This window comes from Scatophagus argus, chromosome 10 (genome assembly GCF_020382885.2).
Source record: "Scatophagus argus isolate fScaArg1 chromosome 10, fScaArg1.pri, whole genome shotgun sequence".
NCBI lineage: Eukaryota > Metazoa > Chordata > Actinopteri > Scatophagidae > Scatophagus > Scatophagus argus.
Window position 1 is genome coordinate 18556931 of NC_058502.1, and position 26431 is coordinate 18583361.

Here is a 26431-nt window from a genome sequence, read left to right on the forward strand (position 1 = left end):
TGGAATAAATTAATTTTATGATGCTAATTCTTTAAAAGTTTATTTTTTTGTTTGTTCACTTTTCTCATTTTTTGAAGCTGAAAAAAACTTTGTAATATTGTTACTAAAGTGTCTCGATTCTTGAAATGCTAAGCTTTATGTGTTAACTCGCTGATGTTGCTTACATTAGTGTGAAAATGATCTAGAGAGGAAAAAAAAAAGAAAAACTACTCACAAAACAACAGATTGGTGGTTGGTGATGTTTAAGTGATTTGCAATGTACACAAATGAATGGGCAATAAAATAAAAATGGCAGAATGGAGCATACATTCAGTATGTTGTGATGTAATTGTGGAAGATGGACAACACCACTGACCATTTACATTGCTTCTGCTACTCCAATATGATTACTACTATTGCTACTAACTGAACAATAACCGTCCTCACTTTGTGCTGTGGACAGCAACATTTCCTCACATAAGAAATGTTCAGCAGCTCCTAAAGAAACAGCTTTGTCACACTCCTCCTCCTCCTCCTTGTAGCTCTGGTCCCTGCAGAGTGCACAAGTGTGATTGTATTTAAGTATGAATGTAAATGTACAGATGCGTTGTTTGATGTGCCGAGTTTGGGAAGAGCATGTAAGTGTTTTTCTTCCCCAACTTTTGGTTTGTTTCTGTACTATTTTTTTTTTTTTTTTAAATCCTCCATTTCCCTTGCTGATCTTCTGCCTTAAAAGACTGGTTTGATATTTTGGAAAATGTGCTTATCCGTCTTCTTGCCAATGAGAAGATTAATGATACTCTAATGTCTTTATAATTGGCTACATAAAGCTACAGTCAGGAGAGTCCTAACTTAGTTTAGCATTAACACCCACCCAAGATTTAGTCTAGCACAGAACCCCCATATAAACTAAAGCTTGTCATTTTTAAACTTCTCTTCATCAACAGATCAAAGAAACAAGATAAAATGTGTTAATTTGTGAGCTTAGAAAAATGTTAGGGCACAGCTGGGCTAGCTATCCCCTTCCTCTAACTTACTTGAAAAGACAGATACCACTCGCAGCATAAAGACTGGAAAAGAGCAAACAGCTTGCCTGCCTCTGTCCAAAGGTAACAAAATCTGGCAACCAGCACCTTTGCAGCTTATTAACATGAATATCACTGGGTTTAATATACAAGAACTTCAGTGTGAAACTGACACGCTGCACTGTGAGGAGATGATGTGCTGGACAGTTTGTCCAATAAAGTCCTTCATATAACCTCTGTAACACCTTATTGTATGATTTTACACTTTGTTTTTTGTACAGATTCAGCAAACAAGATGTAACATGTTGATTAGTGAGCTGCAGAGGTGCTGAAAGCTGATGAGCTGTCTTTATGCTAAGCTTAGCTAGCTGCATTCAGGCTCAAGCGTCATATTTACTGAACAGACATGCGAGTGGGACTGATGAGCCCACTTCCCAAAATGTCAAACAATTTCTTTAATTTAGGCTCAAGCTTGTGAAATGTTTTTAAAGTCCCGTCCTCTACTGTCTTCATCCAAAAAGAGACTTCAGTGATTGTGTGAGAATGTTATTTCTGGCTGGCCTTTTCTACCAGTTTATACAGCTGATGCTAATGCTCCCCCATGTCTTTTAAATAGTCCCACATTTTGTTTCTCCCAGGGCTCAGTATTATTCACCACCATACCACCAAGTATTTAACCACCCCCTCCATTTCCTGGTCTTTTTTTTTTTTTCAAAGTTTCTCTTTCACATAAAAAAACTGTTCACACAAATGTATGTGCAAATGAAACAGATCGTGATTTGGATGATGGCAACCATTTTATATATTCCTCTCTATAGATAAACGTATGTATTTCATGTAACTAGACTCGGATACTGTATATTCACTTTTGCTTCATGGCTGTTCTCTGGGTAGGTAAACACTGTAGGTCTCGTCATGTTGTGATCTCAAAACAGATTAAAAAAAAAAGTTGCTAGTGTGTTTTTTTCCACAAACATCCCACTACTTTTGAAATGTACATTTGTTTGTTTGATTTTTCTGTAAGGAATCTGTGCTTTTATTTTCTAGGTTTTTATTTCCTGACTTGAACACTGGTTCTATCCTGACAAGGCTTTTTGAGATTGTTGACTTGGTCTGAACTTTTTGCAGTATAACTGTGATTTGAAAACATGGAGCTCTATGCTGCTAATGCTTACTACTGCTTCTGAGTTTGTAGTTCCCATCTTAATTTTTCCTTTTTCTGTACTAATAAGCAAATCTTATTAAACGTAGTTGTATGACGCTGTGAAACGTTGTGGTCTTTGGCATGGCATCCTTTCCCTCTCTGTCCTCTGTTAATGAACTAAACTGACTAAAAAGCTGACCAATACTAACTTGCATTATACCTTTGGTAACTTACATTTGTCCTGTCAGTATAATGGATTTATTTATTTATTTTTTTAATTTGATTGTATAATCTCCCCACAAAGTCCATCTCAGAGTTGTACGGAGTGTTCCAACGGATCACACTGAAGGAGATGCAGATGTTCAGATATTCCGGAGACAAAGAAAGGCGGTATGGATAGCAATTTTATAAGGACTTAGCTGAAATACTTTGAAAACCCATGTGTCTAAATTTATGTGGTTTTAAATGAATAACTCTGAAATTTACAGGTCATTTTCAAGTGGTGTGATTTGCAAAATCAAATGTGATATATTTATGTTGCTCAAATTCATTCAGTGAAATTCTGACCTAAATTTAAAAACAACAACAAAACTGCAATAAAATTCAGACATCAAAAATTCAAGGGGACAACTGTGAATAAGCTGACCTGTCCTGTCTGGTCTGCTCTGTCAGTCACACGAGCCAAGAAAGACGAGCTCAGATAAGCGACTGGAAAGCCTGCATTCTTGATTTCTATCTTTAATGGGAAACCTGAAACAATAGTTTGAAGAAATTTGTTAGACTTTACTGTAAAACTTTAAATTTCAAAAAAATAATTCAAAAAGCAACTTTCAGTTATTCACTACACAATGAAGATAATCAGTTGCTTATGCTGCACATTTTGCTTCCATAAAATTTCCACTTTTCTCAGCATCGCAGGACTTCTCATCCCCGTTGGCCTAAAAGCTGTAATTGAAACTTCATTCTTGACCTTGGAAACAGAAGTAGACAAAACAATCTCACCACAAGATCCACTGAGTGGCTTTAATGGGTCATGAATGAATGGTGAATACCGCCTTTAAGGCCAACACAGACAAGAACTCCGTAAAGTGCCATCTGCTGCTGTGTCTGCAGCCATGTTCAATGTTTTCCTTTGGACTGTGTAGTGTAATAGAGCAATAAACGATCTTTAAATATGTACACTCCTGTCAGAAGAAGAGTAATAAGACCATCTTTTAGGTTCATTCAAGTTCACTCAGGTCAGTATTATTATTCTTGGATGTATAACCACACCATCTACTGGTCATCACCGTCCGCATGCAAAGAAAAAAAAAAAGATGTATAGTTCAAAAGTCTGTAGAATTTATTACAATTCCACCATCATAAACAAAAAGCAGCAATTACAGAAATATGTACAAGTCTATTATTTCTTCTTTTTTTTTTTTCTTATTTTTTTTAAAATACTTGTGGCAAGTTTCAGGTACCAGTTTCAGCATGGCCCCTTATTCAGTCTCTGTAACGCTGCTTCTAGTGCAGTGCTGCCCCAGCTTTGTTACACCACATTTGGAGGAGCTGGACACAACACGGACTCCATCATCTCTCCACAAATCCTCTTGATGGCCTCAGGTCACATGAACGATCTCGCCCTGGGCCAAGTAAAAACTATCGCCATCTGGAGGATGGGAGTCACCTTTTCATAGCACAAATAGCTTCTGTGCTATAAAAAGCCAGTACACTGTGTCGACATCCTGTGGTTTGTCCAGCAAGCTCATCATTCTCACCTCGTTTCCCTTTGTTGTAAAAAAAAATAAAATAAAATAAAATAAAACAAAAAACAAAACATGTTTGTATCCATCAGTCAGAGTAGCATTGAGAGGTGTAGCTGGGTATCATGGTGCGTTTAAGACCTTGTGATGAGGAGGGAAGCAGTAGGGGGGCAGAGAGGATAATGATGTTTCAATCAGTTAACACTGTATATTCAACATGGGAAAAAGGCAGTGGGTTGGAAAAGTAGCACCAGGTGCTGGAACTATAAAGGAGGACCATAATTATGATACACTGTATGCTTCAAAAACTACAGCAACGTCACTGTACACAGCAGTGGAGCCGCTGTTAACTGATGTGTATGATGTAAATGAACGCTGTAGATGCTTGTCGCAGATGGCACATAGCCATCATACCATTAGGTCTGCTTAGCAGTTTTGTAGAGGGTTTGTCGAAAACCTGGGTGGTTTGCTCTCAACAAGGAAACATGGGATGGCTGACAATATTCAGAAACAGTTTTTAAAAAAAAAAAAAAAAAAAAAAAAAGTTGCAGCATACCTGGTGATTTGAAAGCACTAAAAATAGATTTAATTCTTATTTTGGCTGTTTTAGTTATTGCTTTGGGACATGTACTGTAACTATTAGCTATCAGTGACTCCTTATAGTTATCTTGTGCAAGTTAGGGTGGGAGTGGAGCAGATAATTGCAGCAGCAAGTTTCTCTTCAGGCTCTGGCCAGGTCCTGCTTGGCCAGCAAATGGAGATTGCGCGGGTGTCATATAATGGCTACTTCAGGGAGTGCATGAAGTTGTCCAAGTTGTACTCCGTGTCATACTGCTGCTGGTCCCATAACTCTCCCAGGCCTTCCAGCACAGACTTCATGGAGGCCTTCCCTGAGGTTGACGGCGACTGCTCACCCTTCTCGCCCTTCTCACCCTGAAACACATTTTATATGCATGACAATTCAGTCAAACACAATGGATGTTCAAAGCTTTCCATGCCTGTGAGGGGAAAAAGTACACTCTTTGCTCAGCAGGACACAACCTCTCAGTAGAGCATGCATGTATACACACACACACACAAGTTCTCCATCATCAAGCTTGCACTGTTTTGAGGTGGAAGATACTGGTCATAAAATGCAATCCACCAACATGCAACTTCTTAATCAAAACCATTTCATTAGAATCAAAAATTAACAGAATAAAGTAGCAGGCTGGATTTCCATGAAAAGTTCTGCATGTTTCACAGGTATAACAGCATAACCTGCATGAAGAGGTGCGCATGTTGAGAATACACAGGAATGCCAGCTAACAGGCTGTTGACAGATGTTTTGTGTGTGTGTGTTTGTTTTTTGTTTTTTTTTTTTTGTTGTTTTTTTTTAGCAGACTTAAGTTCACACATGACAAACATTCTGTTGGATAAAAAAGCCCAACACTACCTGTGTTTGTACACCTGATACACCTCATCTTCCAACAAATTGAACTCTGCCTTATTGCTCACTACTGTTATATTTCTAAAAAATGTTCGAACCTTTCCTGATATGAGATGGTGCTATGCAGGGCTCTAATCAACATGTGAGCTGTATTTGGATAAATTATCTGGCTAATGACATCTGATCGTCTAGCCTTTACATTTACACCTGGCATTAATATGTTCTCTTGTCATCTCAATTCTAACCTCAATGTGATCATATTCCAATATGTTGATATGTTGGCACAGTCTGGCAGACTTGTCAACAAACAATGCGCGTTCCAGGACAAGGGAAGCAACGTCCTGCACAGATGTCATTCATTCATCACTTTACTTTTAGCTTTTGCTTGTTTAAGCTTGCATAATAAAGCAGACTTTTCAACTGGGTGGATTTCATTCCCCCCTCTGTCATTTCTCTACTGTACGGATTTGCGTTTAAACCCGGCTGAGATCCGATCACAATAACCAGGATGCTTAATAGGATGTACATAATCATGTTACCACTAAATTAATGCTTTTTGGATTTGATTTTAACTGTTTAGTTTCTGATCAATCTCATCGTTTTCATAGTTATTGTGGGATCCATTTTATTCCATGTACATATGTTTTGGATTTTTAGCTAAAAGAGACGGGACTACTTGTAATTTCTGTGGTTATAAGAACAATCAGATTACAGGAGTAACACACTGCTTAGATGTCTGGGCAGGAGATCTGTGACTGACGTTTTTCTTCTCCTCAGTCTGGTCTCTGTGTCTGCATGACAGAAACACCTGGGAGGTCTCACCTTGTCTAAAGTGAAGAGGTTGAGGAGCTGGTCTGTGCCCATGCTCTGCAGGCTGGCGTTGTCTTGGCTGATGACGGTGTTGGCGATACTCATCTTGAATTTCTGCAGGCCCATGATCTTCTCCTCCAGCGTGCCTCGCGTGATTAGCCTGTACACGTTCACGACCCGTTTCTGCATGAAACAAACATGATGAGGAAAAGTGTGCAGAAAGTATTGGATATGTAGGACAGGGGCTTTCAGCCAGTTCAACTTCACTTGGTTCATTTTGCATCACTGCTTTCAGACAAGAGCAGCCATGTCACTCAATCCAAGGCTGTTCAAAAGCTATATTTAATAATGCATCAAGGAAACACTGATGACCAAGTTTGATCGTACTGCAGGAGTCGCAGGGGAATCTTGAATTCAGCGTCATCTTAACAAAAATGGATTGTCAGAGCAAATGACGGCCGAATGTTAACTGCTACAGGAGATGGTTTGAACAGTACAAACCACATCCCAGCCTGGTCTGTCTGTTTACTCATGTATGATAAGTGTATCTAACAATAGCACCTGTCCTATCCTATGGGCACGATCCATGGCCTGCAGATCCCTCATGGGGTTCCAGTCATGTTCCACAAACACCACGGTGTCTGCACCCGTCAAGTTCAGACCCAAACCTCCAACATGAGTGGTCAGCAGCAGCACGTCAATGGAGGGGTCGTTGTTAAATCTGAGGTTCAGTGAGAAGAAAGACCGTGAGAACAAACTGGTGGCACTTCACATTTATATGTTCTGAACCAACTTTTAGATTTTATTTAAATAAAAAACAAAAAACAAAAACAAAATCACCCCTCCCCCTTCACCCCACTAATCAATAATCTACTGACCTGGATACAATGGAGTGGCGCAGGCCTGCTGGCACGCTGCCGTCCAGCCTCAGGTAGGTGACAGAAGGCAGTTTGGGTTTCAGCAGGTCATGCTCTACAGTATCTAGCATGCTCTTTAACTGACAAAAAATGAGCACACGATGCTGGGCCACCACTGCCTCGGTGCCCCCCTCTGATCCTCCACCACCACCAAGACCACAGTCCAACAGCAACTGGAGAACAGAAGAAAACATCAGAGCTACAGGATGACAGTGGAGAGGATAACAGTAGAGTCAAGTCTTGCCAAAGAGTGGAAATAAATACAAATTAAAAAAAATAAAAAACAAAAGCGATTCACATTATTATTTCATGAGAAAAAAAATCTCCACTGGGAAAGGTGTGTGGTCTCCATTTCTTACTTTCAAGAAAACTCAATTCTAGAAAATCCATATTATGAGTTATGTGAAGCATTCTAAACCGAGCAGAAAAGTTGTGGTGTAGTCGCTCTGAAAGCCGACTTTCTGGCACATTACCTGTTTGAGAGCGGAGAGTTTGGGCGCGTGCTGAATGTCCCGCAAGCTCGAGTTCTGACTCGTCAGCTGCTCAGTGATGCGTTTGTACTCCGGATGCTGCGGGGTCAAGACCAAGCTCGGGTGGTTACACAGCTTCCGCAGGTACTGCAGCGCCTGGAAAATATAGAAATGAAAGGAAATCTTACTGCACAGTCACAATGATATGCATCTGCGAAAGAAAGTTTTATCTCAAATCAAACCGCATTCTAGGAAATCTTCACATCACAGACACGCATGTGATGCGACACACGTGATCAACAGATGGCACTACTGCTCTTAGATATGCAGCGATCTACCAAAGAAAGTAGTGAAGGAGATGACTGCTAACAAGTCAGTGTGAACAATGCTGGTATCAAATGGTTTTTGGAAATCAACTTTTTAAATGTTTTAGGAAGGAAAGAAAATGGATTCAGCATACTTGTTAGACCTCAGTGATACACACATGTGTGTTTTGGTTAATAACATGAAAAATAAACAAAACTTCTCCACACTTTACTACTGTTACAGAGCAGATTTACAGTTGATGCCAGTATGTGACAAATATGTAGGAAAACAGCCCTGTACCTGGAAGACGTGGCCTGTGGCCTTCAGTTTCGGCCTCTCCTCCTCTTCTGTAGAGGCTGCAGAGATGCTGTCCTCCACACTGGCCTTGGCTCTTGACTTTGCGAAGTCTTCGTATAGCTGAACCTGCAGGTAGTGAGGAAGCAAAGCAGCTTAGTTAGAGTGAGGTTGAGCCATTATCCCATCCAATCACAATAAACCTTGAGTAGATATTTTGTGAGCATACATAACACATAATGCATTAAACTTGTATGGAAGGAGTTTACCTTATTACTCACTGTTAACGTTCTTCCATATGTTATGCAGAACAACCCATAATCACTCTCCAAATAGCCAAATATTTTACCAGTGCAACAACGCAGGATTCACCTAGAGTCATGCTCAAAAAAACTAATCAAGCTCTTCCTCCATCCACACACTGAGTAACCCAAAGCACAAAGGTGACACCTACTGGACTAATGTGGCATCCTACATACACTTAACGCTAGAAATGGCTTAGATATGTACACTAACAAAATAATAATAACTAGTTTAGGAAGCGACTAGTATTCCTGAAGCCTACCAGTGAGGGTGTTTAAATGACTAGTGGATCAATACTGCATATCCCTTAAATATCACTATTTTTAGTCAATAGAAAGGACGTTTAATATTCCAGATAATAATCTCATAGCAAAAAAAGAAAATAAAAAAAAGAATATATTTTTCTAAGAATAGCTGAGATATTGAAATGATGTCCTTTCATTGTTGTTCTCATCTGTAGTGATAGAACAACTGTGCACTTTAGACAGCTGTTGGGGTACCTGTAGAGGACTCAGGTTGCAGTAATAGTCCTGAATTATTTTAGGAGGAAGATCTTGGAGGACATCCTCCTTCATCCTCCTCAGAAGAAAAGGTAGGACCTGTCGATGTAGGGCCTCCATTGCAAGGACACCTAGCAGGAGAAATCAATATTACTACAGTTAATGCCTTAGTCTTCATAAGCCTCTTCACAGAAACTGTATAATAGAAAAGATAATAATCAGAAGGGAACAAAGACACAGCCAACACACCTGCCTCCTGTTCCCGTGAGGAACTTTTGGCATCACGGCTGGCCAGGATTGGTTTTCCATAGCGAGCAGCAAACTGTCGCTCAGTCCCAAGGAAGCCCGGCATGAGAAAGTCAAACAGTGACCAGAGCTCCAGCACATTGTTCTGGGAATGGACAGAATGGAAAGAAAATAATTCTCTAACTGAAAAAAACATACAGAAAATGAAAACAAAAAATTCTGCTGCCCAAAAGGCATGTCACCTGAATGGGCGTTCCGGACAAAATGACTCGGAAGTTGGCAGCCAACTGCTTAATGGCTTTGGAAAGTTTGGTTTTCCCGTTCTTGATGACATGACCCTCGTCAAGAATGCAGTAGTTAAATTTTATGTTTCTAAAAAAAAAAAAAAAAAAAGATTTTAAAAAACAGGATCAGAAAGAAAGTTAAAAATTAAACAATTAACTCCATAATATAAAGAAATATTAGAATGATACTCACCTAAAAAAGTCAATGTCATTCCGCACAACATCATAAGAGGCTACTATAAGATTGTGTTTTTTCACTTGGTGTTGCAGCCTGAAAAAGTAAAGTTTGTTTAGGTTCACGAATTTTGTTAGAGAATGCAAATGAGACAACCCATGCGTGTTTATCCGAAACCCTGTACCAACATTTATCTAATGAATCTAAAGCAATATTTACTAAATGCTTTGTTCCATTGTCCTTACTTGTTTTAGAAAATCTAAAGCCTTTAGGATGAGGACACGTTCTCTGTATGCACACAGGCTTTTAACTTTGCAATAAGCCTGACTAAGCTTTACCGTATTCGTTCTGTAGGAGGCCCAGTGTAGTGCAGTGGGTTGAGGTACTCTTTGGCACAGAACTTGCCAACTTCGTCCACCCAGTGGCCAGTCAGCGTGGGAGGACACACCACAAGAGAGGGCATGGGGCTGCAGTCTGCGGCCTTAGTCTTTGCATATTCCTGCGCCCTGAATAGACATCAAACATACAGAAGGCTGAGTCAAGTTTACTTACACAGCGCTTCAAAACATGTGTTTGACAAGTGTTTTAAAAAAGAAAGGGATCGAGATGAAAGGGAATCAAAATGGGGGGGGGGGATCATATATTGAAATTGTTTGAAATCACAGGCTTATTGTAGGCATCATATTAACAATGTTTTACATTAAAGTTAATAAGCTTCCATTTCAGTGAAACATTTCATCTATTGCCCCAGAACGATTTTTATTTTTTAATTTAGAAAATAGTTCATGTTAACACATGCGGATGACTGATAAGAATAAAATCTCAAGCAGAGATATGGATTCTGCACCGGCAACAGTTTACATTCAGCAAGGCAAGAGAGCAGGTCTGAAGCCCGATGGAATGAAGTATTTCAATCCCGTGCGATATTAACATCCAACACTGACATTACATATGCCAGCATATAACCAACCAAATAAAATATTTGTACATATATTTTACTATTCAGCAAAAAATTTTCTTGATAAGTGATACAGATATGAAGTTGCTAGAGGGAATAATCATGAGTGATGTTTCTTCTGAATTTTACAATAAATGGTGTGTTGACAGTCGAACAATAATAACTTTAACAGAGCTGTTTGGACTCTGCACCTGAGGTAGTGATCTCCAGCCAGAATGCAGATGGACTGCAGTGTTTTGCCGAGGCCCATGTCGTCACACAGGATCCCGTGCAGCTTGTATTTGTTTAGGAAGGACAGCCAGTTCACTCCATCCTGCAGCATGATACAAAAGACACATACACTGAAAATGCCAACATAAACATCTGCTCAAAACAGACATAAAGGCAGACTGTAACTGCAGTTGGTTTAAGGCGGACATTTTTTCCCCTCAGGAAGTCAAAGTTAGTTTTTTGAGGAAATGTAGTAACAATGGTAGCCGCTTTTAAACCTGATTTCGCTCTGCTCCAATAAAAAGCTGGATTCTCTGTAGAGCTGAAGGTAAAATACACACATCTCCATTTCACAGCACATTAAATTTACTGTCAAGAAAACCTTACAAAAAAGAAAAACAGCCTGTAGCATTTTAAAATCATTCATTTAGCAAAACGTCATCCTTAAAAGTGGCTGCAACATGATTAGACTTGAGGTGAAAAGGCAGCTTGGACACAGAAATGTTCAAGGATTCGTAAATGTGTAAGGTTGGGCAAAGGGCGCCCTTAATCTGCTGCTTGAGGAGATACTACAAAGACACGGTGGGCCTTAAACACTGACTCATACCTGCTGGTACTTCCTGAGCTCAGCCTTAATGGGCACAGGTATCTTGTAGTTCTCCAGTTTTCGGCCATCTAATAGCTGTTCCAGGAAGTGGCGTTCTCTGGCCTTCTGGCGGATCAGGTCAGCCGACATGGCTGGAGGGTCAGGTATACCTGCCTAGTAGACAACAGGAGAGGGAAATGGGAAAAAAAGAGGCAAACATTGTGTTAATAGTGTTATCAATCAAGTGAGCTAACTGTTTTGCAGAGATTCTTCATCAAACTACATTTTAGCCCTGTGCTAGTGTGCTCCTACCTCTAGGGGCAACAGGCGGATGAGTGTAGCAAAGCACTGAGTGGCCATAAAACGAATGCTGTCGCTTGGGTCACTCATACGGCCCAACACTGGTACTACAAGCAGCACGATGTAGGGTACAATGTCCACATCCAACTGTTCCATGACACCTGAAGGGATGTTAGTCAAGGACAGTACTGCACAGAAATAACAACAACTAGGTCGATGCTTCAATTGTGAACAACACAGACACAACTCCACGCTGTTTTAAGACAAACCTTGACAGTGTGTCTTAAAACAGCATTACTGCATATCAGTTACACAAAGGCATAAATGTTGTTCTTATTCACACAAACACACATAAAAAAAAAAACGTGTGTGTGTGTTTGTGTGTGTGTGAAGGATACAGGCCAAAGCCTCAATGGCACCCTCCTGTTTGGTGCAGTCATCAATAGCAGCTAACCAGGGGAGTACACACTCAAGGAAACTGTTCATGGTCTCCAGCATGGCTATTTTACTGAGCACACCCACACAACGTGCTGTCATGTGACGCACAGCTGTGTATGGGTGCTGCAGGCAGGTGAACAGATGGGGTAGGTGCTCCAGTAGCTAGAAACAAAAACAGAAGAGACACATTTATTACTTTGCCTGCATTAAAATAGCAGTTTAAGTTGCCTTCATGAACTGGCCCGGAAAACCCTTCCTTCCCCCTCCTAAAAACTGTTCTACTATTCTGGTAGATTAACTTTTTGAGACAGACCTTTTGATGGTCCAAGGAACAATATTTAAATCTTCATATGAAATTCATATAATCAGTGCTAAGATGTCAGGAAATAAGTGGCAAAAAAGTACTACAGAGAGCTCTTTGAGATCTTACCAAAGGTTTGAGTTCAGCAGCCATGGCTCCAGCCATGACTTCCAGCACTTGAAGAGAGTTGACCAGTTCCTGAGCTGCAGTGTCGCCCCTATCCAGCTGGACCTGCCTATCTAGAACACATAAGAGGCATACCGTGATCCAGAATACTGAAAACATGGAGTCCTTGACGGTACTGAGTGCAATATTATGAAAAGTGAATAGATTCATAGATACTTTCAGTACACAGTGCTGTGAGTCTTGCTGAGACAACAAACAAAATTCAAACTGAATTTTCCAATTCTAAAATGCTACAGTTCGCTGCATTCAAGGCCATTTAAGTTCACAAGTTGAAAAGCAAATTGTAACGGTGTGTTTGACCTTTTAACAACATTAAGAACAATGTACACAGTATTGGCTAAAATAAGGCGAGGAATATCTACTAATGTCTACAGAAAATTAAAACACAGTCAACGCAATCAACATACCAATGCTTTGACTTTCAGTCACCACTGTTTTCAGTGGTCCTACTGTGTTTTCCCAAAGGTATGGCAGAGACTTAGTGAGGTCTGCACCAAAGTGCCTGGCAACAGTTGTCAGGGAGAACTCTGCCCCTCGTCTCTGAATAAGAAACGGCTTCTTGCTCTAAAAATGAACAAATATATAAAGAAGGGTAAACAAACTGCTGTCAGTATGACCTAAATGTTAGGAAAATTGACTTCAGTATCCATCCATACCTCATCATTATCAGTGCTGATGGTGCTGCCAGGAGGAAGCTCTGTGGTGGAGGTCTTTGGGGCTTTAGGGGCTGGCCCCCTTTTACTGGTGATGGCAAATGCTGCCCTTTGGTGACGGTACAGTGTGATGATACCTCGGGTTTTGTTAACCATGTGATGCATGCCATCTTTCTCCAAGCCACAGCCTAATGTCATTAGAAATAATCAATATTACACATGCAAACACTTCTTATGTGTTGTTAAATGATTACTAAGGGACTGCTGCTGTACTTTCAAATTCCACAAACACAAAAAAACAGAGTGAGTATGCTATCCAACCTTTAGCGTTTTCCTGTGTGGGAGGTACAGGGCAAGCAGATGAGGGTGTAGATGCAGAGTCCACGCAGGCTGAGGCACAGAGGTTTTTGATGATCTTGGGATTGGGGCATGGCGAGCGCCCAGCACACTGCTGCAGCAGCTTGGCTATAAAAGAAGCAGCATACCCCTGGACAAGGGTGTTCTCTTCCCGCTTGATGGCCTCCATCAGAGGCCTGACCAGAGGGTTGAGTTTGTCAGGAAGCACCTGCAGGTTAATCACTGCACAGGCTGTAAACATGTGGACTCGCAGATGCAGCTGCTGCCATTCTGTGCTGGTCTCCATCACTGTTGCTTGAGCCTGCTGTCGTTTACTGTCCAGGGCCTGCCACTGTTTGGACTTCACGTTCAGACTTGCTGTCGATTCTGTGAAGATGGAGGTTACCTAGGGAACAAGCAGGGGGGAGGATGTCAGTGACTGGACCAGAGTGTGAAATCAATTGACCTTTCAAGCTGAGAATCAGCTGGATACCAAAGGTGGAATATAGGAAATAAAAACAGATGAATTTTGTGGGAAAAATATCATGTTAATAGCACACCTTGAAAGAATTGATGAGCATGATATAATAATGAACCAAACAAAATTATTTTTAGGTAGAAATATTCCAAAATATTCCATCAGTTTGCACACTGGAAGTAACTGACATGGGGTAACCCAATACAAGATGCAGCAGGGTTAGGGTTAGGTTCACAAGCCTGTTTGGAACTCTTTTGCTGGATCGCACTAAGCGGTGAAAAGATTTCACTTGCTTCATCCAAGCAAGTTTTACTTGTTTTTAGATGTGCGGCTGGACCTACCAGTTCATTAGCTTGATCAATTGTGAAAACGCTACTATTAAGGCGGTCTTGCACGTCTATGTTGGAATCAGCCAGCAGTGCAATGAGCTGTTTGCACTCATTCTGCATGCGTGTGAAGGGGATGGCAATCTCATCGTAGTACAACTGCTCTGAAAGAATGGCCAGGAGACGAGGGTGCACCATGGACGACACCACCTCGCAATCCTGAGAGAGAATGAAAAAGAAAATTAATGTTTTTGGCCTCTAAATGCCTGATTGTGCTCTCACACTACATCTGAAAAAAGTCCACTTTGTAATGATTTCACAATAAACAAACTGTGTTTGAGCTTTTCACCTTCTGCAGTGCAGCCCACTCGCAAAGCACCAGAGCCACAGTTATGCGCTGCAGGGCAGACTTGGAATTGAGGTGGAAGAGCAACAGTTGGCCTAAAGACTCAGCTGGTCGGATCTCCTGAGATGGAGCATTGAGCTGAGGATCACAGATACACCTACACAGAGCCCCCAGCATTCTGGGTTACAGAAATACAAAGAGAAAGGGGAAAACAATAATAGAACAGCAGAACAATATTTGCATCTTTAACTGCTGAGTATCAACAGTTTGTCATCAGACAATTCTGGTTTCTTTATTTCTTGAGAGAAATTTTCAAGTTCAAGTTTCATTTTTTTAAGTCAACAATCCACACTTACTTGGCAGCCATGAGGCGAGCACGAACCACTACATAGTCTCTTGTCACTGGGTCATCGGTCACTGTCTCTGCACCTGCTATATACTCCTGGACTGTCTCCTTCACCTGATTGGTCCCTTGACGTGCCTTTATACCAGCCTTATCCTGTTGCATCAACACAACAGTAAGTATTGCAGGACACAGTAACTAAAAAGCTACATGTCATGTGGCATTATACATGTTGGGCAACATAACAAGCAGCTTGTTACCGTCACTGAATTAACAACATTGGGCTCTTTTTCTCCTTCACTTTCACGCTGAATCGATTTGGTGCACCCAAAGTAAATCTGATCCCATTTCTAACTTACATTCACCCTCAGCACTGAGCCATATTTCATTAAACTGGTTACTTCACTGGGCTGAACTTTGTCTTTATTTCTTCTTCCAGATTGTTAAGGTTGCTAAAGCTCCTCTGGCTCCAACCTTACAGACTGTGTTACGGCTTTAAGATTCCTCTGTTATGTTCACCAGTGTCTGCCAATCCGTCACCTAGCAACCTCAGCAAGGTTTTACCCTTTTGTACAAAAACTTGAAATCACATGCACTGTTTGCATGAACTTTTAAATCTAATATGCAATACAAATTTGCAATCCCCCTGAGTTTCAGACTGACTACATACATTATATATCTTTCCTATTCTACATTCTATAACATGTATCGCCATTTATATGTCTGGAAAAAACTGAGTGGAGAATGCTTTTCCAAAATTTGTAATGTAAAATATTACTCATTTACTGGCTAAAATTGCTAACAACTAGTAGCTATTGAATAGATTTTCCCTTGATAGGTAACCACTACTATAAGAAATTCTTTTCTTCAGTCTTATTTACATATGAATTAAGTCTACAACCTTGGAGCGGGCCTTCACTTCCAGCAGCATGTTTAAGTCTATTGGAATGTGTGACGCCTGCATCATCAGACAGAGCCAAGCACCCATCCAGGGACAGCTGGCCGCTACCACGTACTGCTGGGGGGCCTGAGACAGCAGCTCCATCCAAACCTGCACACAATGACACACATCAATGCAAAATATAAAAAGCTCATCTGTACAATGGAAATATAAGTAGAACTTATCCAAGTACAATTAATAAATCTCATGATAAGAACTGAAAGGAGTGTCTGTATAGTATCACTTACAACAATCAGACTCAGACCATCTTAGTAATTTGACCCATGAGATGAAGTGGGTAGTGTGGGTCACAAAACAAACCTTTTGAATCAGTTCAAGGATTTCCTCATTGCTCTCCAGTATGCAGGACTGGAAGATGTGGCGAAGCATATCTTGTAGAATGGGGTTGATCCACATTGCACAGCTCTGAAGAACAAAAACACAGAACAGTGCCTTACTGGACATGCAATACATGAGCCAGCATTCAAGCTGTGGACTGAAAAAAAAAGCTTTGTTGTTGACAGTTGTTCTGAATACAAATATGGCAAGTTATTGTACGTATATTGTTAAATCCTGTAGGTTTAAGCACTGATAAGTATTTAATATCCAACTGCTCTTAGTCAAATTTACCTGGTCAGCTTTAGACAGAAGCGTGAAAAGTGTTTCTAGTGCTGCCCGTCTTACTGATGATATAGTGTGTCTCAAGAAGGGCCAAACCCGAGGGACCAGCACTGTTAATGACTGCTGCATGCTAGAGTGGACAAGAAAGTGTGTCAATACAAATGGTCTACACGGTAAGAAAAGGGCCATGCAAAAGTACAAAAAATTAAGTACTAACCTATTACAAGCATATACACTTAACCCATATCCAGACTTTAAGAGTCAGTGCTCCTCCACTTGCACGTTTGTAGAAAGTTTTTTCAGTAAATCATCACGTAAATCAAGTTCAAATGAAGTTCAACCAACCTTTTGGCACAGTGCTGATGCTTCACAGGACACACAATCAGAGAATAGAGCAGACAATTTGCCTACATTCAGCTTTAAGACTAGATCAGTACTTGCTTTGTTGCTTTTCCTTTACCTTTTGTATATACACTATAGTTGGAGCCAGCTAAATTTGATCAATGAGGTTATCAATGGGACATAATATACTATTCTCCATATCACAGCAAAGAGAGAAAGTTTTTCATAATTTCAAAAGCAATCTGTTTATTGTGTGAACATCCCTGTGACTGACCTGCACTGTCGGACCTGTGGGTAGGTGAGCAGTGAGGACAGCAACGTCATGATGCTGTTGGTGGAAGCAGTGAGGTCATCCAAGTCCAAAAGAGCATCCCATAGTGTGTTCACAATAAAGGGTACCTGAGAGACACGAAGACTTTAGTGTCTAAACAGGTCTACTAAAACAGGGTGAAAACTAACTGTCTACAGAGGACAGACTTCAACGTAATCCGAAACACAATGAGGATGTATTGTTAAAAAGGCACTGACCTTAATGGGCAGTAGCTGTACCAAACCTTCAACCACAGGGATGAGGGCTGAGGCTGCCACGGCCCGGACATCATCATCAAGGTCCTGTAGGCCTACGGTGACAGCAGGGAGCACCCGGGGCAGTAAAACAGAGATCAAGTCCTGAGACACAGAGGAACAGACAGATGAGGATCAGCATTGATCTAGAGGTCACAAAGAACAGCCTTTACAGTGTCACCTCTCCACAAGCAGCACAAATACTTGTAGACCAAAATCTTTTTGTCCATATACATCGTTCCATAACCAAAATGTGTATTCGTGAGTATATGAAGCTTAATACATTGTATAACTGTTGTGTTTCATAAAGAGCTCATCATACAAGCAGAACAGGTGGTACCTGTCGAACAGCAAGGGCATACTTGATCCCAAGCAGGCCTCCATGACGGGCCTCCCACTGGTCTTCTTTTAGCAGCTTCAGCAGGACGTCTACTGTCATGGAAACACCAGTTTCATTCATGTGGCGAAGGGCCACACCGAGTGTCTGGGCACACGTCTCCCTGACAGGAGCCACCACCTGGCAAAGGGAGAGTGTTAGAGGCTATGTACAAAAACACAGGGGTTCAAAAAAACAAAAAAACTCAGGCCTTCAAAGCAACAAAACCATAAACAAGGTCATCTCATCAATTAGCTCCTCTTCTCTGGTTGAACTTCATTTTAAAGGCTATACAGTGTGCTGTTGCATTATATCATACTGGTTGATGTTCCTGTCACACCTTACATATGGCAAGGAGTCGAGCAAACGTTTAATAAGAAAATGTAGCATGCAAATGTCTTACAAAGAGTAAACTAGGAGGTTCCTTTTCTTATTCTCATTTTTTATCTCACAGCTGTTACGAGGGACACCAATATAAAACCAACCTGTCTAATGCAGAACAGCCATAACAATAGCTGACACAAAATTGTTATATTTAGGGAAGTAAATGCAAAGACAGCCTTGAACAATGAGAACCATAGATACTATAAATAATGTCACTGAGACTAACTTCATATATTAATACAACAGAGACACTGGACAATAAAAGACTGTGAATGAAAAGATTACAGCAAATCAGAAGAAACTGTCACATGTCACACACAAACAAACCTCATCAGAAACAAAATCTCCAAAGCGGTCCAGAGCAAAGACACAGAGCAGCCGGATGACCAGGTCCTCTATCCACTCTTGATGCTGCCGCAACATCTAAACCAAAATATAAGACAGTTAATGTCATGTTTAAATTCACACACAAATTAAAAAAATAAAAAATAAAAAAAAAAATCAGAAAGCGCAAAAAGTAACAATATACCTGTTCTGCAGTGCTTCCCACCACCTTCCCACCCCCAGCACCATGGGACTTGAGGATTTCCCTGAGACCTGTACCTGCACCATGACGAACCTGAAAACAAGCACATCATCTTATCATGACATTTTTGCACTGGTCATGAAAAAAGTGTTATAAAGGAGTTGTTTCTGAGCACAGATTTACTGTTTTATTAGCAGAAAAGACTGTGCTTTAAACTCAGCCCAACCCCTCATTTTCAAATGTGTACATTTACCTAAAAATTAAATAGTATGTGATTTAAAAATGCCTTGTTTTTACCTCCCATGAAGGATTGAAGAGGTCATTGCAGAGCTCGTCACAGAAGCTCTCCAAAGGCCACTCATTTGTCTGAAGACAAAGCAATGAGCAAAGCAATCATCGGTTACATCACAGATGAATGCAAACTGTTTTTATATTTTCAGATATACATTTATAGCAATTAACATGGTTTAGAACTTGGCATCAATGAGTTATTGAATTGTTTTTAATTCCCCACCTCCTCTAAAAGACTGGAGTTATCTGGAACATTGTCGATTAAGACTTTATGCTCTGTTGCCGGTTGGTCAATGACTACATTGGTGGTTTTCCTTCTTTTCTCTTCAGGTTCACCTTCAAAACTGTCATTACTATAGTGCGGAGAGATCGCAAAGTGAATTATTTTATCCTTACAACTATTCAAACTTTACAAATGAAGGCTAAGATCTGTCAAGATGAAATGAGTCAAATCAATGAAATACTACGTCGTCGTTCTGGAAGACACATTTGGCTTTATAGGAACAAAAAAAAAAAAAGAAAAGATACCAACATGTATAACTTTGGTTAACAGTCACTATAATGATTTACTTGAGCATAAATAACAGTTACAACAGTTAGGTATGATCCAGGTACTCATTACACATAATAATCTCACCTCTTTTCATTTGGATCCATGTCTCTGGATCTCTGTTTAGCCACTAGCTTGGCCATCCTCTTAGCCTTATTCTTCTGTCGATTGCTCATGCCTGGCCGAAATTCTGAGTCAATCAGCTCAGCAGCCTGAATGGGCTGAAAACAAACACTAGAGTTGACTACTCATCTTCAAGTTCAATTGAGCACAAAAATCATTAATTGTCAACCAGTTTACAGAATGAATCATTAAACAAATGAATTCTGTGCCTCAAAGCATGATGTATCTCCAAGTGCTGCACATCGCCTCAAGTAAATCAAAGCAATGTGCAGCACCCCCCGTCTGACTAAACAGCAGTTCCTCTAGTTTAGCTGTATTTTCCCTGAATATTCATGCACAAGTCATGTTTATTGTTTTGCAGTCTGTAGGAGTTTCCACATGCACAGACCATCAGTAAACACAGCCCCATACTCCATAACGTCAGTTCAACTGTGGCCACCTTCATTTTAATAACAATAAAAATAATAATAATAATAATGATGTTTGACATCTTAAATGCAGATCAGAGACGCAACAAAGGTGTTCATTATATTGTATTCTCATACTCGCAATACTGACATTTCGTTATAACAGGAGGGTTAAGACAAGCTTTCAATAACATGGTAGGAGTCATATTTACGATTAGGTACTAAACAGCTCCACAGAAACAGTCAGCGTCACTGTGAGACATGTTATAGCCTGCCCTCCTTCTCTTCATTCGGTTTAGCCAGGTTAATCAGCCCATAGCCTTACGACACACTACCTCACCATAGGACAACACTCAACTGCTGACATAAGCAGTCTCAAGAGGCGTACACTTCCTGCCTCACACTTCTGATTATCTTCACCTATTTTTCTCTTTTATAGTCCATCCAAGGTAACATCCTGCAGTAAGAGCTTTGGTGAACCAAAGAACACGAAGTGCATACTCAAAAGTCCTCAGAATCAAAGCTGAGAGACAAATGAGACTCACCATGTGGTTGTGGGAGCTGGATCCAGCTGTGGCTTTGCTTCCATGGGCTCTAAGTCCACTGGTTTGGCAGGTGTAGTCCAGGTCCTCATCGTTGAACAGCTCCTCTGTGTCCATGCCAATAGCAGCACCCATGTCCAGACCCAACTTTTTCTGAAGAAGCTTTCTCTGGCGGGCTAGACGTTCTTTTGGGTCCATCTCACCTGATAACAAATGACGAAGGTCAGGGGAAAACTTGACATTGCACAGAGAGCAAGTGCATTGCATCCGTGTGACGAATACTGATTATGTATACGTACACAAGAGTGTCATGTCGGAGCTAAATGCAGTCAAGAGGCACAAAGTGCAGGGGCCACAAAATACCACCAATACAGGGACAGTATCATAAATCTCTCTGAAAATCACCTAGAAACTAGCTAAATTTGGCTTTAACAGTGCAGAGGACCCTGAATAAGAGGTCATTCAAATCACAGACCCCTAATGAATGGTATAACAACTGAGTGCAGGAAGATTAAAAACTAACATGATGTTCAAATTCAAATGACCCTTGAAGGTAAGAATGAGCAGCTTTCTCTCATCAAATGGCTTTCAAATTCAAGGTCAAGTTAAGTAGCCATGCTGGTAGCATGGTACTTGTATTTGCATCAGAATGAACCTCTGATGTCAGTAGTGATGTTGTAGCCCAGCCTCAGTAATAACCACTTGTAACTAGATGTGTGTGTGTGTGCATGAATCTAGGAGTAAGGAATAAATTTAGTGCACAAAGTTTGCTTCGTAAACAGAATCCATTTCCTCAAGTCAAAGCCAACAGGTTAGAAAGCATAGACTCAAAACCTCCCAAAAACAGTCACGACCAAGCACAACACTGTCAGGTGAGTCATACCTTTCTTTTCTACAAGTTACACTGTCCATAAAGAATACATATAGCAATAGACAGACAAATAGAGATTGATATATACTTTTGATCCTGAGGGAAATTCAGGATCAACAAAGTATCTCTTCATCTATCTATTTATCTATCAAAAGGATTAACACAATCACACAATGCATATTTTCCCCATATTTATGGGGGAGTGTAACAGTGTGGAGGTATTGGGGAAAAAAACCAAAACACACAGAATCACTACAAACCACTTTTGTCATCCTGCAGCTCAAACTCTGCCCCAGCAGATCCCAGCAGAGAGGCCCCGTGTTTGAGCAGACGAGAAATGTCAAAGTGGTAGAAAGTCAGCCGGTCACAAGAGGAGTCCTCTGGTGAGAAGTCCTCACAAGACTCTGCAGGAAACAAACAAAAGAGTCTTAATGAATCTGGTGTCATGAAAAAAGTTGTTCCAAGAGGTGCAACGCCATCACTGATGTTGGGTACCAAGCAGTAGTTTTGTTAAGAATTTCTAATTCACTGACTGTGTGAAATCATTTTGTACAGCAATACAGCAGATGACCACAATATTATTATCATTTAACCTATATTTATGAATGTTTACATTGGTAAGACCTGGTTAATACGTAACATTTATGAGTTATGATTAAATCACCATGTCATAGTCCTACAGTGAAGTGAAAAACAGAAACAAAAACATGTCATATCTAAATTGTGTGTTTGGTTACAATGAAAGACAACAAGTGACAACGGCAAGAATAAGGTAACAGTAAGGTTTAACCTGCTGAGACAAAGTGGAGTAAATGGTCTATGCCTTGCAAAAGACGCATTCTTTCAACACTTACCAGGTAATGACTGTAACACATAATTTTATTCAAGTACAACAGGAGAAAGCATTAACTATTTTCCTGTTGTTTTGGTGCCTCAATGCTTAATGTCAGCTTTTGTTTTTTAGACATAATTTCTGAAAATGTTAGTATTGAGGGATTTGAGGTTGACAAAAATTGTGTTATGTCAGATGATTGTATGTCTGAATGTGCGCACACCCACTGTAGAAGTTAACTTTCCCAGTTCACTACTAACAGAGTGCCTTATGTGTTTGAACATCAAAACCTGAATGTTATTAGTTAGTCCTGTGTTAAAATTGAAAGTGATATTTCAAATATTTTGTGCTACTAAATGGATGACTAAGTTCCCTGTAATATCTCTTACCTACCTGGTAAAACAACTCACACAACTAAGATATTGGTTACACTAATGCTCTGAGTATTTACATAAACAGTGATGCTTAAAAGAAAAAAGCCTAACAAAGCTGGAGATCATTTCCTAAAAACAACTACATTTGGAATCAGTATTTAATGTAATATACGTGTCCCAGCATCAATCAAATCTGACAATAGTGAAATATTTTAACAAACCTTGTACCTAAAAGCTCACCTTCTTTAGGCTTCGGGGTCGGGTCCCACTCAGGAATGTTCTTCACAATTGCCTCTACAGCTTGGCCTGCTGCTATACGAGTGTCCCAGTTGGGACTCCTTAGGTAGGTCAAGACCTTGTAATTGACAGGAAATAGCTTTCTTTACTATACATACAACATGAATTAAAACTGTCTGACCTATAAAGAGAAAGGAAGTTAAACATCCAACACAAAACAGTATCTGTGCCTTTGCATTTTATCTCTTTGTGAAGACATTAAGCTGGTTTGTTACATTTGCAAAGTCAAATCATATCCAGTTATCAAGCCAGGTGCCTGTACAGTAGACAGCTCACTGACCAACAGAACATGTACAGAGTAATAGATTATTAGTATTTTACAAATTTGACTGGAAGATTGACCGTAAATGCCTACCCTGATGTTAGTCATGCACCTATATGGGAAGTTTGGGAAAAGCGACTCAATACCTTTGACAAGAGGTTATTCAGTTCATGTGGGTGCAGTTTGACCACTTCTCCTAGCTGCTGGGCTGCTGCTTTCCTGGTTACTGGTGTTGTTCCAGTATCAAGCAGGATAAACAAACGATCAAGTCTAAAGAGAAGTTAGAAGAAAAAAAAAAACAGGTCAATATAAACAGTACACATTGTGCACTGCCTTGAACAAACTTTATGCTGGTTCCACTTCCCCAATTTTAGGCTCTATAATGTATAATATAAAGCAATGGTCTCACAGTTTAATTTACTGTGGTAAATATGAATACCTTTATTTATATGCAAAAAATAAAACTTAGGTATTGTTAATAATTATCATTGCTTTGCTGTGAAACAACGTAACCTGTAATGAGCCTGGACTTTCACGGAGGTCATTAGCAGTCTAATAATAAAGTGGGGTGGATTAGAGATGTAAGGGCGTGACCACAGGTACCACTAATACTTAAACTGGACTGCATATGAGTGTATTTTGCTATGCAGATTAGGACCACTGACACCACGTGGGATCATAGCGGTCACAACGCAAAACACAAAATACCCATCAAAACAGTGCTAGCTAAAGATAACAAATGCGCTTTTTTAAAGTAACGTTAAACATTACCACGACTTAAGCATCAAGGACTGTTTGCAAACACTTAATCTGACAAGCTTGCCAGTTTAAATTTACAATAAATAAACTGCTAGCAAGCATTGTTCCTATTCCGGATAAATGAACGTAACTCAAAACAGTTTGCATCCAGCGTTTGTAAACTGGCTTTCATGACAGTTCACAATAACACAAGTTAACCCATCTATACTTAACGGCTGAGCACTAGCAGAGGACTGTTAAACACTAAAATGTGAAATTAGTTTTCACTGGCCTGCAAACCAGTGCCATGAGTAGTGACTTAGTTAACTTAATGTTTCACCATAAGATTACACAGTGTTAGCTCGCTAGCTAACATAGTCGGCTGTCGCCATGCCATTCTTTGCCAAATCAATAGGTAGCATGTATTAGCGGTTTAGCTAGTTAGCGTTAGCTTGACTGTTAAGGGAATTGAGAAAGACAAAACAGAGTTAAGCATTGGCGGAAGTCAATCTTACCTTGATACAGCCATGGGCAATTATTGTATGGTCTTTCACGTCACACATTCAACAGGCAACCAGTATTTTGAGGCTTTCTCTTCTCCGCTACTTAACGTTTCCAATGCCGCAGATAATAGTAATTGAAGTCATTAGCTGGTTAGCAGCGACTGCTAGCTAGGTGAGGCCCAGGCTGTGTGCTTCTGACCACTCCAACTCTGTCTACCAAAGAGAGTGAGTTCACCACCAATTCATGGCATCAAAGTTATTCCCCTTGTCTCTTTGGTATCTTCTCTCTTGAAATATCGCCAAGTACCATACGCATATCAATCTAGAGCTCAAGTTACCCTTCAGAACTCTCGGCCGATAAATATTTTAACCTAATAAGATGTAAAGAGTTATTTAGTCGCACGTTGAAGGGAACCCAGAAGACTGTTTTTATATGAGGAGCCATCTTGCATTTATTCCTTCCTCCATAGCAGGCGGAGGCTGATTGGCTACAGGCACTGGGGATAGCCAATCAAAATGCACGTTATAAGAAGAAACGAATGGAAAGGAGTGAGGCAAACGTTACATTTTTTTTCTTAATATCGTCGGATACATTGATGTATCCTACGCTACGTGGCTGTAGTATTGGCTATATATGTCAATGGGCTGTAGTTTAACCATAAAAATTTACTATAACTCATTTGCGTATGTTTGTGAGTATATACACTAATTTATGCACAACCCAGATATCATTTGGCTGCCGAACTGAATTTGCTTCCAACATTGTATTAGATTATTTTAAATGAACAGTTTTTAAATTTATACTGAACATACATGCATTTTCACTACACTGTTGTTTGTATTTTCCGATGTTGCGTACAGTTAAAGCTGCAATTGAACCCTGAGCTGACCATGGTCCTGAAAAGTCAAAGGTTAATCTTCTCAGAGAATTCTGCCTTAGCCTCTCAGACACAATCGCACACTCCTTGCAACTGTATTTTAATAGTTCATTATATATATATATATATATATATATATATATAGTATCTATCTTTTCCTCTAATGGTCAGCAACTGTCTCTGTGTGAATGCAGAGGGTCAAATCTACCTGCTACTTAGATAAGACAAAATGACATTTGAATACATTTAAACTAGAGCTCATCCAAGAAAACAGTTACTGAGTAAATATACAATATATAATACATATATATTGATCTTTTGACCATAGCAAGCATCTTTCATGATCACAGCACTATTTTATATTTCATGTTTGTCCCTGGCTACAGGAGCAAAAAGTATGTAGTGAATATGTCAGAAGTTTCTCTCATTGAAATTTTAGCATACCATGAAAGGCAGAAAGACAGCATGACTTCATTGATGACCTCCTCCTAATATTTAGAGGTCTTTTAAATTGGAAGATTTTCATATCACAGATTTTATTTCTTTCTCATACCTTTATGAATTCTGTTGGAAGAAGAGCTCTATTTTTCTGACATAAATATGATAGCTGCATATTACAATCATATTCTGACCTCTGATATTTGATGGTTTAATGTTTCTCTTCTTCTTACAAAATTGAATTTAAAACTATAAATGGTTTTCCCCTACACCTAATGTCAATCACCTTACCAATCAGAAATTGGTTTCATTTACACACCAAGGTTGAGAATGCTTGAAAACCTCGGTTTTCAGGCACCACATGCATGGCATAGACTCCATATTCTACAGTGAAGGAACAACGAAAGAGAAACTTGACTTAAAGACGAGGGCAGATTCTGAGATGACAGATTTGCATCTACTATCTTGTTCATCATGGTATGCA

General features: G+C 40.0%; 1 protein-coding gene across 1 annotated transcript; it reads right to left on the reverse strand.

Moving 5' to 3' along the window:
- Window positions 1-1717: 1717 nt before the first annotated feature.
- On the reverse strand, window positions 1718-25089 carry btaf1 (BTAF1 RNA polymerase II, B-TFIID transcription factor-associated). Its single transcript, XM_046401484.1, has 38 exons — window positions 24644-25089; window positions 23537-23660; window positions 23072-23186; window positions 21886-22029; window positions 20758-20957; window positions 19770-19903; window positions 19356-19485; window positions 19139-19207; window positions 18845-18934; window positions 18643-18738; window positions 17896-18072; window positions 17520-17660; window positions 17266-17390; window positions 16659-16779; window positions 16350-16454; window positions 15990-16139; window positions 15102-15244; window positions 14749-14923; window positions 14415-14618; window positions 13581-14001; window positions 13263-13447; window positions 13014-13170; window positions 12550-12659; window positions 12080-12281; window positions 11694-11842; window positions 11403-11555; window positions 10777-10898; window positions 9966-10133; window positions 9646-9723; window positions 9411-9540; window positions 9172-9313; window positions 8923-9053; window positions 8126-8248; window positions 7523-7675; window positions 7011-7222; window positions 6694-6853; window positions 6145-6315; window positions 1718-4826 (listed from the first exon to the last, which is right to left on the reverse strand). Exons 1-38 carry the CDS (start codon window positions 24655-24657, stop codon window positions 4677-4679), a joined length of 5574 nt encoding a protein of 1857 aa, XP_046257440.1. The 5' UTR covers window positions 24658-25089; the 3' UTR covers window positions 1718-4676.
- Window positions 25090-26431: the final 1342 nt, after the last annotated feature.